At 42.9% G+C, this 14473-nt stretch overlaps 1 protein-coding gene across 1 annotated transcript in view; it reads left to right on the forward strand.

The window, feature by feature from the left end:
• PRIM2 (primase (DNA) subunit 2) overlaps positions 725-14473 on the forward strand; it is a 308687-nt gene continuing 294938 nt past the window's right edge. Inside the window, exons 1-5 of the mRNA XM_005696179.3 lie at positions 725-815; positions 1496-1658; positions 3570-3673; positions 6156-6235; positions 7711-7831. Of these exons, the coding sequence (XP_005696236.2) occupies positions 1505-1658; positions 3570-3673; positions 6156-6235; positions 7711-7831 (459 nt within the window). The 5' untranslated portion in view covers positions 725-815; positions 1496-1504. The remainder of the gene's footprint in view (positions 816-1495; positions 1659-3569; positions 3674-6155; positions 6236-7710; positions 7832-14473) is intronic.

The following is a 14473-nucleotide window of genomic DNA, read 5'->3' on the forward strand; positions in this document are numbered from 1 at the left end:
GCGCCGACAGCTCAGACCCACGCACACGTAGGGCAGCAATGAGAGTGACAGTCGCTCCGTCGTGTGCGACTCTTTGCGAACCCACAGACTACACAGTCCACGGGATTCTCCAGGCCAGAACACTGGAGTGAGAAGCTTATCCCTTCTCCGTGGACCTTCTCGACCCAGGGATCGAACCCTAGTATCCTGCATTGCAGGCGGATTCTTTACCAGCTGAGCCACAAGGGAAGCCCAAAATCATCTGGCAGCGGTGGGATTCGAACTCAGACCCCTAGAGCTGCTGCTGCCAAGTCGCTTCAGTCATGTCCGACTCTGTGCGACCCTACAGACGGCAGCCCACCAGGCTCCCCCGTCCCTGGGATTCTCCAGGCAAGAACCCTGGAGTGGGTTGCCATTTCCTTCTCCAAAGCATGAAAGTGAAAAGTGAAAGTGAAGTCGCCCAGTCGTGTTCGACTCTTAGCGACCCCATGGACTGAAGCCTACCAGGCTCCTCCGTCCATGGGATTCCCCAGCAAGAGTACTGGAGTGGAGTGCCATTGCCTTTTCCAGACCCCTAGAGACTGGATCTTTAATCCAGCACTTTATCGCGGCCACGATACATAGTGCAATACCTGCGACAGAAATCCAGAGCCCGCCCCACCCAGAGTGCCCCACTGAGCATGCGCAAGCCTGGGCATGCGCAAGCCCTGGGCGGGCTTGGGGGAGAGGGCGGGCTCCGCGGTCCAGCCATTTCCGCTTCCGGTCCCGTTCGAACTCTCCCGCCACCTGAGGAAAGCTGTCGTCGTTGTGTTTATCTGTGTTTGGTGTAGTTGCAGGTGAGAGGAGCTGCCGGGGTTTGCGAAGAACAGTAACCCTGGGGTTGAGGTGTGCGAGCCTGGAGAATGGGGAGAGCGGCGGGCGCGGGGGGCGCGAGTCCGTCCTGGTTGCTTGTCTAGGCGGAGGCGGGTGCCGGGGCTGACAGACCGCGTTGGCTGAGGGACCGCGGAGGCGGCGTGTCACTCGGCGCCGCTGGACGCTCCGGAGAAGAGCTCCGACGTGCGGCGTCTCAGAGACAGCCATCAGTTTTCAGGGGTTGTCAGGGAAGAAGCCCACCGAGTCGCGTTCCTAGCCTGAAGCTCCCGCGCTTTCCTCCGAGTTCGGGGTCGCAGCCCTCGGGCAGTCTCAGCCTGACCCTGGAGAGCTCAGAGCCTTCAAGGCGGAGCGCCCAGACGCCTGGAGAACAGCCCGCGTCCCCTGCTGTGGACGTTGCGGGAAGTCACGACCGCTGCCCGCGTCTCCGCAGGGCTCACCTCTCCCCACCGCCTGTGCACCGTGGTTCCAGCGGTGTTGTCAAAGGTCTGGAAGACAGGGACACGACTCTTAACATGTTGTGCGTGCTCTTCAGAATCAGTTGCCACCTTTTGGTGGCAAAAGGTGGCAGAATGTTTTCCTTTTTGTGTGGACTTATTTTTTGTTTCTAACTCCATTTCCCACCGTTTTTTGTGCTTGCTTCCAGGGTAACAAGATGGAGTTTTCTGGAGGAAAACGGAGGAAACTGAGGTTGGCAGATGACCAGAGGAATGCTTGCTACCCACATAGCCTTCAGTTTTACTTGCAGCCACCTTCTGGAAACGTATCTTTGACAGAATTTGAAACGTTGGCTATCGATAGAGTTAAATGTGAGTGATTTGAATTTGAATTTTTGTATTCCTGAGAACCTCACTTTTACCTTGTAGAGATAAATTAGAGTAATTTATTTTCCTTCTTTAAACTAATATTTGCTCAGGTTTTTCGTTGAGATTTTGCTGTTCATTCATTTTTTCCATGTACTGTGCATATTTATTGAGTGCCACTTTATTCTAGGCGGTAGGGATTTTGAGCTGAGTAATGAAATTGTCATCTTTGTTGAAGCTGTATTCTAATACATGGAGACAGATGTCCAAAGCAGTAATTATAGTTTAGTATTTTAAGTGCTCTAGTAGAGGTGTTATTGAAACAGATGGGAATGATTGACCTAATCTGATTAAGTAAAACTTCTTAAGAAAAGTTGAAATGTGACCTGGATCTTGAAGCAGGAGTAGCAGTTTCTCAATAGAGAGGAAGGGAGCGGTTTTTGCAAGCTGAGCTAATGGTCTGAAGGAAGAGTTGGAAGCACCAGAGAGCATGAAACACTGGAGGGAAAGGTGGCAAGTTCAGGGTGGGTGGAAAGCTGTGGGTAACCAAGGGTGTTTTGTACCACGCTAATGCTGTGATGGCATCACCAACTCGATGGACGTGAGTTTGAGTGAACTCCGGGAGTTGGTGATGGCCAGGGAGGCCTGGCGCGCTGCGAGGGCGTGCTGCGATTCATGGGGTCGCAAGAGTCGGACACGACTGAGCGACTGAACTGAACTGAATGCTGTGATACTGGGGTGTAAGAAGGATGTAGCGATTTTCTTGAGCCTGCTTGTCTTCTCTCTGTTGGTGGAAGAAAGAAAGAAGTTCGGTGTCAACTGCAACAATAGCACTGCCTGCAGAGTTTATATTCCAAAGCATATCCTGATGGGGAGATCAGAAATAGAAGTGAGATACTGTTAGTCATTCTTAGAGGAGCTGGGTGAGAATTGCTAGTACAGAGTACCTGTATTATCTGTTTGCTGAATAAAAGAGTAAAGGACAGGGAGAATGGGTTCTGGGAAGCTTAGCATGGGTTCTGCGATGCCTCATAGAGGTTAAGTGGTTGAAAAGGGTCCCTTCAGTTTGGCCCTGGAGGTGAGATGGTGAGGCAGGGACAGGAAGGGAGACATGGAAGGGATACCAAGGAGGTGTAAGTGACAGGGTTTGATGACTACTTGGGTGCGAGGAACAGGGGATCGTGTGGGGAGGGCTGAAGTTCCAGGGTGGCTGATCTTGTGGGTGGAAATGCTGCTGTTAGAGGTGGGTGGCAGGAAGTGGAGCAGGATTGAGGGGCAGAGAATGAGTTTGGTTTGGGAGACCATAATACGGAGTCCCTGCTGGACATGGCTTCAGGATTCATTTCAGAAGTTTTTCATTCTCGAATTAATCGCTCTTTTCCTACCAATGGAAGAAGAATTCATCTGAGGAAGAGTTGACAGGGGCTTCAGGAGCCTTTGGACAGAGGAAGCATCTAGTCAGAGTGGCTTGTTTGCTTCTTTACTGCTGTGTCTTCTTCTCTGCTTCATCAGGACGGGGCGGGCTATCTTCCGAAGAGTCTGTGCTGAGTTGGTGAAGCACCCGCCTCACAACCGGCTCTGCACGAGGGATGGATGCGCACGCTGACACACTTGTGCATCCCTCAGCAGTGATGCTCAGTACATCATGATTGTCCCCATCCCTCTCTCCCTTCCAGTTGAGAATCCCTGGTATGAGGTTATGCTGTGGGATGTGGTTATTTTCTGCATATGATTGGAGGTTTCTCTCTTATAAACATATATAACATGTAATGTGCTTGCAGAAAATGAAGCTTAAGTATTGTCATAAAAAGTAATTATGGAATTGCTATCCATAGATTTGTCTTAGATTTAGTTTTTTAAGATTACCTTGCATTTATACATCCCCCCCCCTTCTTCTGTTTTTCAAATTTTTTCTAGTGCTAAAAACAGTTGAGAATCTTGGTGTGAGCTACATGAAGGGAACTGAACAGTATCAGAGTAAGCTGGAGGCTGAGCTTCGGAAGCTCAAATTTTCCTACAGAGTAAGTAAAAGAGGGACAGAGATGTTCCTTCAGTTTGTGTGTGTACTGGTAGTGACCATGGGAAAGGTCTTGTATTATGCACAGGGCTTTAAAAAAAACTCTTCCTGAAGGAACCTACCGACCACGAGGGATGATTGACATACAGTCAAACTCCAGTGCGGCAGGGTGTCTCCACCTTAGGAATGTGAACATGCGGGACCTGATGATTCCATGGTGCATTCAGGGGGCTCACTGGCATCTCTGGCTTCTGGGCTCTGTTTCCAGATATCGCCAGATGTGTCCTGTGCAGTCAAGGTGACAAATGCTGTTATTTGATGTGTGTTCCAGGAACTCTATTTTGCTCTCCTGGTGGCTCAGTGGTAAAAAATCTGCCTGCCAACACAGGAGTTGTGGATTCTCTCCCTGACTCGGGAAGATCCCCTGGAGATGGAAGTGGCAACCCACTCCAGTATTCTTGCCTGGGAAATCCCATGGACAGAGGAGCCTGGTGGGCTACAGTCCATGGGGTTGCAAAAGAGTGGGTGGGACATGACTTAACAAGTAAATAACAACCAGGAACTCCAAAAGTACAGAGAATTAGCTCAGGTTGGGGAGGGCTTCCCAGATGAGATAGTGCTGGAACCGAATCTCAATGGATGTGATCTCATTTTTATTTTGAGAAGATGAATATGGGAATACCAGTCAGGAGCTTGGAGATGACAAGTAAATTGAATGGAGTGAAGAGGACTGATTGAAGAGATAGTGAGAAGATGGAATCATAAGATTATAGAGATTGAGTACAAGGAGGAGGGACAGAAGAGTTCTGAGTTATGCTTGGGTTTCTGGTGATGACAGCTGGGTGGATCGTGGGATATACAGGAGAGGAGGCAAGTCTTACTAGAAAGAAGACTGAGTTTAGTTCTCGTTGTAACTCTGAGGTGCTTGTGGAGCTATCTCGAGGGCTGCAGGCTGTGCAGCAGATCTGGGCTTGTAGACAGGCGGTGGAACAGTGGTAGTGTTTGGAGGAGAGAGGTGAGAGATTAATGTGGAATATTTCCTCTTCTAACATGTTTAGCTGAGAAGACTGGGGAGGTAGGTCTGAGTATAGGAAAATTTGAAGGGAAAAGATACACACATACATGTTACAGCATATATTTGAACATATTTATAAGCTGAGCAGAACGATCTGGAAGAGAAGAGAGGGCGATTGTAGATATTTTGGGAGAACTTTGGATTAGTCATGATCCTTAGGAGGCAGGAGCAGGTGGGCTATGGAGTTTCTGTGTGGGATCAGCTGTGTGTAGAAGAGAGAGGTCTGTCAGTAGGGATAGTGGGGAAGGCAGTACCACACGCGGTGGCAGGAGTTTGGGCTGAGGAGTCGGCCTGAGGCCTTTGCTTTCTGTAAAGTAGATGAGGTCCTGTGATGAGAGGAGGGGACAGTGGTGTATTGGGGAGCGCTGGCCACCTAGTGAAGATCAAAATAGCTGTCCTGAGATGGGGGAAGGAATAGTTATGGGGCCAGATCCCAGCTCTGCTGCTTACAGGCTTGTGACCTGGAACAAAGTCAGTTTCCTCATCTTTAAAATAGGGATATAGTGGTGCCCTTCTCATAGGGGCTTTCAAACGATTATGTGGATTAATGGATTAAAAATGCTTATAACAGTGCCTGGTACATGGGGAGTGCTCAGGACATGTTTGCTCTGACTGTGTTGAACTTGAAGAAAGATTCCTTGGTGTTACTTGTTTGCCTTAGTATGACTAGAATGCTGGATTCTGGTAGATATGTAAGAAGCAACACAGGTTTACTGTATAGCATAGGAAACTATAGTTAATATCTTATAATAATATATGATGGAAAATAATTTCAAAAATAATATATGTGTATTTGTGTAACTAAATCACCTTGCTGTGCACTTGAAAAGTTGTAAGTCAACTGTACTTGAACAAGATATATATATGTACATATTAAAAAAAAAGATTTCTGGGTGTTGATAAAGGTCCAGTTGAGGTTTGTTGTTGTTCAGTTGCTCAGTCACGTCCAACTCTTTGTGACCAGTTGAGGGTAGAGGCTGTGAATTTTTAATGTTTCAAATTCCTATAATTGTATATTTTTTTTCCAAGAAGTTCTCAGCATTTTGGGAGCAGGACTGCAGAGTATAGCTGTGGATTTGTTTATAATCTAGGTTTTGCCAAATGGTTGAAATGAAAATAGTTGAGGGTTTATCTGGGAAGTGGTGGAAGAAGTGAGTGGCTGGGTGTAGGCTGGACGAGAAGGAAAGTTAGAGGAGGAAGAAAACAGTGGGATCCAAACCCAGGAGGTGGTGGTGTTCAATTGTGTTTCACTCAGTTGTCAACCTAAGTGGAGTGATGCTCATCCCGGGGAGCATATTATGAAATCTGTGTTATTGAATTTCTGCTTCACCATTGACTTATGCTGACTCAGTAATTCTTTACACCTTTCACTGTTTTGCATTTATTTTCTTCATTTGCCATTGTTTTTCAGGAAAGCTTGGAAGATGAATATGAACCTCGAAGAAAAGATCACATTTCTCACTTTATTTTGCGCCTTGCTTACTGCCAGTCGTGAGTATACCTTCATCTTCCACAGTCAAATCTGACATCTTGGGCTATAAACTGGTGCAGGAGGGCCGACAGGTATTGTACTCATCGTAGGAAATCCCAGGATAACATCAGAAACCAGTGGTTCATGGGCTGAACGCTGTTGCAGCGAATTGTTTGAGACAAGTTGTTGACTAAAAAAATAAAATATTTTTGCAGATTTTGCCTATTAAAACACTTTTTACCTTATGGGAGGGATTCTTCATTTAGGATTTAAAATTAGAGGTGATTTCATTAGGAAGAAGGATTTTGGAATCACTTACTTGAATCTGCACAGGTTTTAGCGGTTGACTTGTATGGGCGGGTGTCCATTAGATTAAGATCTTGTCCTTTGGTAGGTTCTTACAAGTCAATAGTGCCACCCAGAGGAAGGAGTTGGTTGCTTTTTTTTTTTTTTTACTGTGTTTTTTCTTATATTTATTTTGGCTAACTTACATACTTACTATGTTTCTTTTCTGGCAATAGGCTTATCAAATGGGAATCTTGAATTATTTACTATCCCAAGATAATGACTGAGAAATTATTGACCAGCTTTGGTCCTAGAGCTTTTCTTTTGTTAAAAAAGCATATGCAGTTTATGCAATAAGTGAATTGCTGACAATGTGAAAGTCAAATGAGGAAAGAAATCATTGTACATGGAGTAGCTTAATTATTTTATAACAACAATAATGCCCACCTGTCTTATAAATTAATGTTCTATATCGACGTCTGGGGCTTCTCTGGTGGCTAAGTGGTAAAGAATCCTCCTGCCAGAGTAGGAGGTGTGGGTTTGATCCCTGGGTGGGGAAGATCCCCTGGAGAAGGAAATGGCAACCCACTCCAGTATTCTTGCCTGGAGAATCCCATGGAGAGAGGAACCTGGTGGGCCGCAGTCCATGGGGTTGTAAAAGAGTGGGACACGACTTAGCGACTAAACAGTAACAAATGTTGACTTTTAAAAAGTTGAGGTATCTTAATGCTTATTAAATTTTGTGAAGTTATAAACTCTAAAGCTGTAAGCAAAGTTTACTTTGCAGAGTTTATCTGATCATAATCTATTCAGAGGTAAAATTACCTTTAAAAACTTGTGATGTTTATTTGGCATTAATAGGAGGGGTACTCTATTTTCTGATGTAAACAAATATTTTGCAGTTAAACGAAGTGTACTATTTTATGTTATTTGATGATAATGCAGCTAGACTTTGTATTTATTTATTTTAATTATGTTCAAAACATCCTTCTTCCCCATATTCTACTCAGTCCTGGGAGATTGTGACATGTCACCTGTATTCACGCTCTTACCATAGTAGAGAGCTTGATGCTGTTAATGAACTTCAGTCTGTTGGCCTATTGCTCACATTTGAATGTTGTTTCATATAAATGTCTTGGATTTAAAAATCAGTGGACTTTTAAAATTGTCTTTAAACTTTTCACTTACAGTTTTCTTGTCTCTGTTTTAGTGAAGATCTTAGGCGCTGGTTTATTCAGCAAGAAATGGATCTCCTTCGATTTCGATTCAGTATTTTACCCAAGGACAAAATTCAGAGTTTCTTAAAGGATAGCCATTTACAGTTTGAGGCTGTAAGTATATTTTTATAGTCTTTCAAATTGTGTCACCTCCCTTGACCTTCAGTGCTGGTGTTAATATGTGGAGTTTGTTCTCTTTACATTTTCTTCCTAAAGACTTGCCTGAAAGAATGAGTCACTTTGGCTTCGCACAAAGTGAACCTTTCTCTTCAATGACTAGAAGAAAAGGGGCTCCTTAGTGTCAGAGCATCACATTTATTTAGTTACTATTTTAAGTATGTGATTTATGAAAGCACAAAAAGGTTTAATTTATAAAAGTTCATCTTTAACTAGAATCTTCTAGGCCAAAAATTCAAAGCTTGTAATATTCCACAGAAAACAGAAAAGTGGTAGCACTTATTTCCAGCAATGAGGTTTAGGATGGGTAATACTTTATTTTAGAAGTCATTTGTCAGCAAAATGTCTGAATAGTTGTAAGGTGTAATTTTGTAGACAGATCTGAATGAGTTACATGTAGGAATTATATAAGAAAGAAGAAACGTTGGGTATATTTTTAGCAAGGATACTTATTGTGGATAGAAACAGAATTTATGTCTTTTAGGTGGGCCTGTGCTGCAGTGGGAAGAAAGAAAAATTCTGTTTTGTGAAACTTAGAGCAGTCAGATGGCAGTAGGATGGTCAGGACTGTATTTGGGCGTTAGAATGGGTGACTCCAGGCCAAATAAAGTAAAAAAGTAGAAACTGAAGTAGGTGAAGGAATTGTCCTGCTGAGACGTGGATGTGCCCACTACAGCAAGAACCCGTGTGGCTTTCTGCTTTGGGGGTAAGGAGATGTGTGAAGAGTAATACGTAAACCTTTGGTGGACATTTAGTGTGTCATCTGTGAGCAAGGCACTTTCCAAAGTTTCACTCACTTCGGAGAATCCCGTGAGGTTTCTTGTAGCATCTGCTCAGACAGAGAAAAGTGTTGGTCCCAGTACCATCTCACCCAAACCCCATGCTTTCTCCACTTAGCTTAGAACTCTGATCTTTAGTGAAGTCTGTTACTGCTAATATCAGTTATAGTTCATTGATCCTCTCATATTAAAAATAGTTGCTTTTTTTCTTTTTGTTGTTGAAATTATGGTTTTAGTAGGTCATAGAGAAGTATTTTTGAGATTGTGTTTATTCTAGATTGTCTCAATAGGTCAGGTGGAATTTTTTGTTTCTTTTTTTAAAAAACTTTTTTACTGAAGTATAACATACACAGAAAACTGCACAGCTCATAACTGTCTAGCTCCATGAAGTAGCATGAAGGTTAAGGAAGAGAACCTTGCGGTCAACTGGTGTTGCCTTGTGTCTTCTTTCTTTACCACCCCATCTTCCTCTGATAATCACTGTCCTGACTTTTAATATCACGAATGATTCTGCCTGTCTTTGAACTTTGTGTAAATAGTATTACGTGGTGTGTATTTGGGCATTAGAATGGGTGACTCCAGGCCAAATAAAGTAAAAAAGTAGAAATAGGAGTACGTGAAGGAATTATCCTACTGAGAAGTGGACGTGCCCACTGCAACAGGAATCAGTGTGGCTTCCTGCCTTATGTAAATAGTATTAATGGTGTGTCTTTTCTCCCCCAGCTTTATTGAAATATGATGATATATTAATGTTGTGTCAGTTTAAGGTACACAGTGTGATGATCTGATACATGTATATGTTGTGAAATGTTTACTGCTATAAAGATGGTTAACAGATCCTTACATAGCATGTTATGTGAGTTAAGTTCAGTTCAGTCACTCAGTTGTGTCTGACTTTGCAACCCCATGGACTACGGCACATGAGGCTTCTCTGTACCTCACCAACTCCTGGAGCTTGCTCAAACTCTTGTCTATCAAGTCGGTGGTGCCATCCAACCATCTCATCCTCTGCCGTCCCCTTCTTCTCCTGCCGTCAATCTTTCCCAGCATCAGGGTCTTTTCTAGTGAGTCAGCTCTTCGCATCAGGTGGCCAAAGTATTGGAGTTTCAGCTTCACCATCAGTCCTTCCAATGAACACCCAGGACTGATCTCCTTTAGGAAGGACTGGTTGGGTCTCCTTGCAGTCCAGGGGAGTGCTGGAGAAGCACCACGGTCCACGAGTGTCAGTTCTTTGGTGCTCAGCAGTCTCACACAATCACCATTCTGTTGCGGTGGTGGTGAGGCCCTTGAGGCCTGCTCACAGCCGCTCTCAGGGGCACAGTGCAGGGCCCTCAGCTGCAGCCTCAGGCTATCATGCGATCTCTGGAGCCCGCTTCTGTAGCTGGATGTTTGCGCCCTTCCACCAGGGTCTCCTCTTCTCTGCTGCCCAGCCCCTGGCAGCATCTGTCCTATTCTGCTTCTGAGTTTGACCCACAGATAAGTGAGATCACAAGTATACTTTTTTATAATTGCTTTAGTGAGATAGAGTTTACATACCTTAAACTTCACTCAAAGTGTGCAATTTGTTGGCTTTTTAGTATGATCATAGAGTTGTGCAACGATCACCATCTAATTTTAGAACATTTTCATTACCCTAAAAAAGAAAGCTGTGCCCACTAGTCGTCATTCTAAATCTGTCACTCTGTCATCTCTTGGCAACAACTAATCTGCTGTCTTTGTGAATTTGCCTATTCTGGGCATTTTGTATAAATGGACATTTCATATAGTTTGTGGTCTTTTGTTACTGGCTTCTTTTTAGCATAATATTTCCAGCTTTCATCTATGTTGTATATGTAGCATATATCAGCACTTCATTCATTTTACAGTCATTTCTCTTTTCAGTAGTTGATGGACATTGGATTATTTCAGCATTTTAGCTGTGATGAATAATGCTGCTGTGAATATTTATATACACATTTTTGTGTGGATATCTTTTTATTTGTTTCAGATATACACCTAGGAGTGGGATTGTTAGGTCACAGAGTAATTCTATATTTAAACTTTCGAAGGACTCCCAGACTTTTCTGGAGGGGCTGCATTGTTGTACATCTCACTAGTTTGTTGGGGTTCTAGTTTCTTTACATTCTGTAGCAGTTGCTTCTGTCTTTTTTTTTGATTTTAGTCATCCTGGTGGGTGTGAAGTGATACGTCATTGTGGTTTTGATTTTCATTTGTGACTGATTTCATAGTGACTGATGAGGTTGAGCATCTTTTCATGTTCTTATTGGTTATTTGTATATTTTGTTTGGAGAAATGTCTATTAGTATCCTTGGTCCATTTTATTTGAGCTGTCTTTCTATGGTTTACTGTTACATATTCTTTACATATTCTGAATACACAGCCACTATAAGGTCTAATTCTATGAATTAGAAATCTTTTTCTTTCACTCTGAGGAGTGTCATTTAAAAAAAATTATTTATTTATGGTTGCACTGGTCTTCATGGCTGTATGTGGGCTTTCTCTAGTTGCAGCGAGCAGGGACTACTCTTCATTATTGCAGTGTGTGGGTTTCTTGTTACAGTGGCTTCTCTTGCTGCAGAGCAGAAGCTCTAGGCATGTGGATTTCAGAGCTTGTGGCACACAGGCTCAGTAGTTGCTCACAGACGCAGCTTGTGGACTCTCAAGTGCGGGTTTCAGTAGTTGTAGCGCATGGGCTTAGCTGCTCCTTGCCATGTAGAATCTTCTGAGATCAGGGATTGGATCCATGTCCCTGCATTGCCAGGCAAATTCTTTATCACTGAGTCACCACAGAAGTCCTTGTCACTTCATTTTCTTGTTAGGATCATTTGCAACATGAAAGTTTTTAATGCAGGTGAAGTGTAAGTTGTCTTTTTCTTTTGTTATTTATGTTTTTGTTGTTGGCTTTAAGAAGGATTTGCCTAACAGATGGTCATGAAGATTTACGCCTATGGTTTTCTCTAAGAGTTTTATAGTTTTTGTCCTTTTTAGGTCTGTTTAGTCTATTTACATTTTAAGTTGATTTCTGTGTATGGTGTAAAGTAGGGGCCCAACTTCATTGTTTTGCTTGTGGATATACAGTTGACCTAGCATCATTTGTTGAAATGGCTATTCTTTCCTCTTTAAATTGTCTTTTCACTCTTGTCAAAAGTCATTTGGCCATAAATTAGTTTATTTCTGGACTCAGTTTTATTAGTGCTGTGTGACAGGAGCCTGGCAATCCGTGGAGTTTCAGAGTTGAACGTGACTGAGTGACTTAGCACCCACGTGTTTCTGCTTATGTCAGTACTATGTGGTCTTAAATATTGATTCCTCTAGTTTTGTAATATGATTTCAGATTCAGTAGTGTACATTTTCTCACTTTGTTCTTTTTCAAGGTTATTTTCACTATTCTGGGTTCTTTATATTTTATGAATTTTAGGATCAACTTGTTAGTTTCTACCAACTGGGGTAGGTTGGGATTATGAGGTCTGTGAAGATCCACTTGGGCAGTATTGCCCAATAGTTAATCTCCTCGTCTTAATCCCTTAGGATAGGAAATGGCAACCCATTCCAGTATTCTTGCCTGGAAAATCCCACGGACAGAGGAGCCTGGTGGGGTCCATGGGGATTGCAAAGAGTCGGACATGACTGAGCAGATAAGCGTGCATGCATGCTGTCTTAAATATTAAGTCTTCTGATCAGTGAACATGGGAATTTTTTTTTGTTGCTTGAGAGCTTTAATTTTTTTTAACAAAGTTATGTACTTATTTATACCTCAGTATTTTATTCTTTACTGTCATTATAGATGTAGTTTCTTATTTCATTTTTGAAATGTTCATTGCTAGCATACGGAAATGCGGTTGATTTTTGTATATTGATCTGGTATGCTGCGCCCTTACAAAATCATTTATTCTGACAGTTTTTAGTGGATTCCTTAGGAGATTGGCTCTTATAAAGAAATAATCCGTACTTTTCAATCTGGATGCTTTGTATTTACTTTTGCCTTATATTGTTAGCTAGCATCTCCAGTATAGTGTTGAACAGAAGTGGCAGTAGTGGAAGTACTTGTCTTGTGCCTGATTTTAGGGTGAAAGCGTTCAGTCTGTTGCCAAGATATATGATGTTGGCTCTGGGGTTTTTGTGGATAGCCTTTACAGACTGAGAAGATTTATAATTTTTATTGAGCATTTTCATTGTGAAAGGGATTTTGTGCTTTTTCTACACCTGTTGAAATGATCATAGGGCTGTGTCCTTTATTATATTAATATTGTGATAACCACAATTGTGTCATCACTCACCTTGAGCCAGACATCCTGGAGTGCGAAATCAGGTGGGCCTTTGGAAGCATCACTATGAACAAAGCTAGTGGAGGTGATGGAATTCCAGTTGAGCTATTTCAAAGCCTAAAAGATGATGCTGTTAAAGTGCTGCACTTAATATGTCAGCAAATTTGGAAAACTCAGCAGTGGCCACAGGACTGGAAAAGATCAGTTTTCATTCCAATCCCAAAGAAAGGCAATGCCAGAGGATGTTCAAACTACCCCACAATTGTACTCATCTCACATGCTAGTAAAGTAATGCTCAAAACTCTCCAGGCTAGACTTTAACAGTATGTGAACTAAGAACTTCAGATGTTCAAGCTGGTTTTAGAAAAGGCAGAGGAACCAGAGATCAAATTGCCAACATCTATTGGATCATAGGAAAAGCAAGGGAGTTTCAGAAGAACATTTACTTCTGTTTATTGACTATGCCAAGGCCTTTAACTGTGTGGATCACAGCAAACTGAAAAAATTCTTCAAGAGATGGGAATACCAGACCACCTTAGCTGCCTTCTGAGAAATTCTGTGCATGTCAAGAAGCAGCAGGTAGAACTGGACATGGAACAATGGACTGGTTCCAAATTGGGAAAGGAGTATATCAAGCTGTACCCTTTGCTTATTTAACTTATATGCAGAATACAGCATGCGAAATGCCAGGCTGGATGAAGCACAAGCCAGAATCAAGATTGCTGGGAGAAATGCCAATAACCTCAGATATGCAGATGATACCACTCTTATGGCAGAAAGCGAAGAACTAAAGAGCCGCTTGATGAAAGTGAAGGAGCAGAGTGTAAAAGTTAGGGTAATATTGGTCTCATGTAGTGATTTGATAAATGGTTTTTCCTCTTCTATTTTTGGGAATAAGTTGTGAAGGATTGGTCTTAAATTTTAAACATTTGGTAGAATTTACCAGTGATCTTTCTAGGTCTAGGCTTCTCTTTGTGGGGTGTTTTAAAATTGCTGATGCATTTTCTTTACTTGCAGATTTATTCAGATTTCCTACTTCCTGAGTCAGTTGTGGTAATTCCTGTTTTCTGGAGATTTGTCCGTTGCATCTGTTATGTAACTGGTGCTTATAGTTGTTCATGTGTTAAGTCCCTTCATTCCTGTCTGACTCTTCGCGACACTGTTGACCTTAGCCCACCGGAGTCCAGGCTCCTCTGTCCATGGGATTCTCCGGGTAAGAATACTGGAGTGGGTTGCCACGCCCTCCTCCATGGGATCTTCCTGTTCCATGGATCAAACCTGTGTCTCTTACATCTCCTGCATTGGCGGGCGGGTTCTTTACCACTAGTGCCAACTGGGAAGCCCATTTTATTGTTGTTCAGTTGCTCAGTCGTGTCCGACTGTTTGCGACCCCATGGACTGTAGCCTGCCAGGCTCCTCTATCCCTAGGATTCTCTAGGCAAGAATACTGGAGAGGGTTGCCATTTCCTTCTCCAGAGGATCTTTCCAACCCAGGGATCGAACCTGAAGTGGCAGATGGATTCTTTAATCACTGA

Source organism: Capra hircus, chromosome 23 (genome assembly GCF_001704415.2).
Source record: "Capra hircus breed San Clemente chromosome 23, ASM170441v1, whole genome shotgun sequence".
Lineage (NCBI taxonomy): Eukaryota > Metazoa > Chordata > Mammalia > Artiodactyla > Bovidae > Capra > Capra hircus.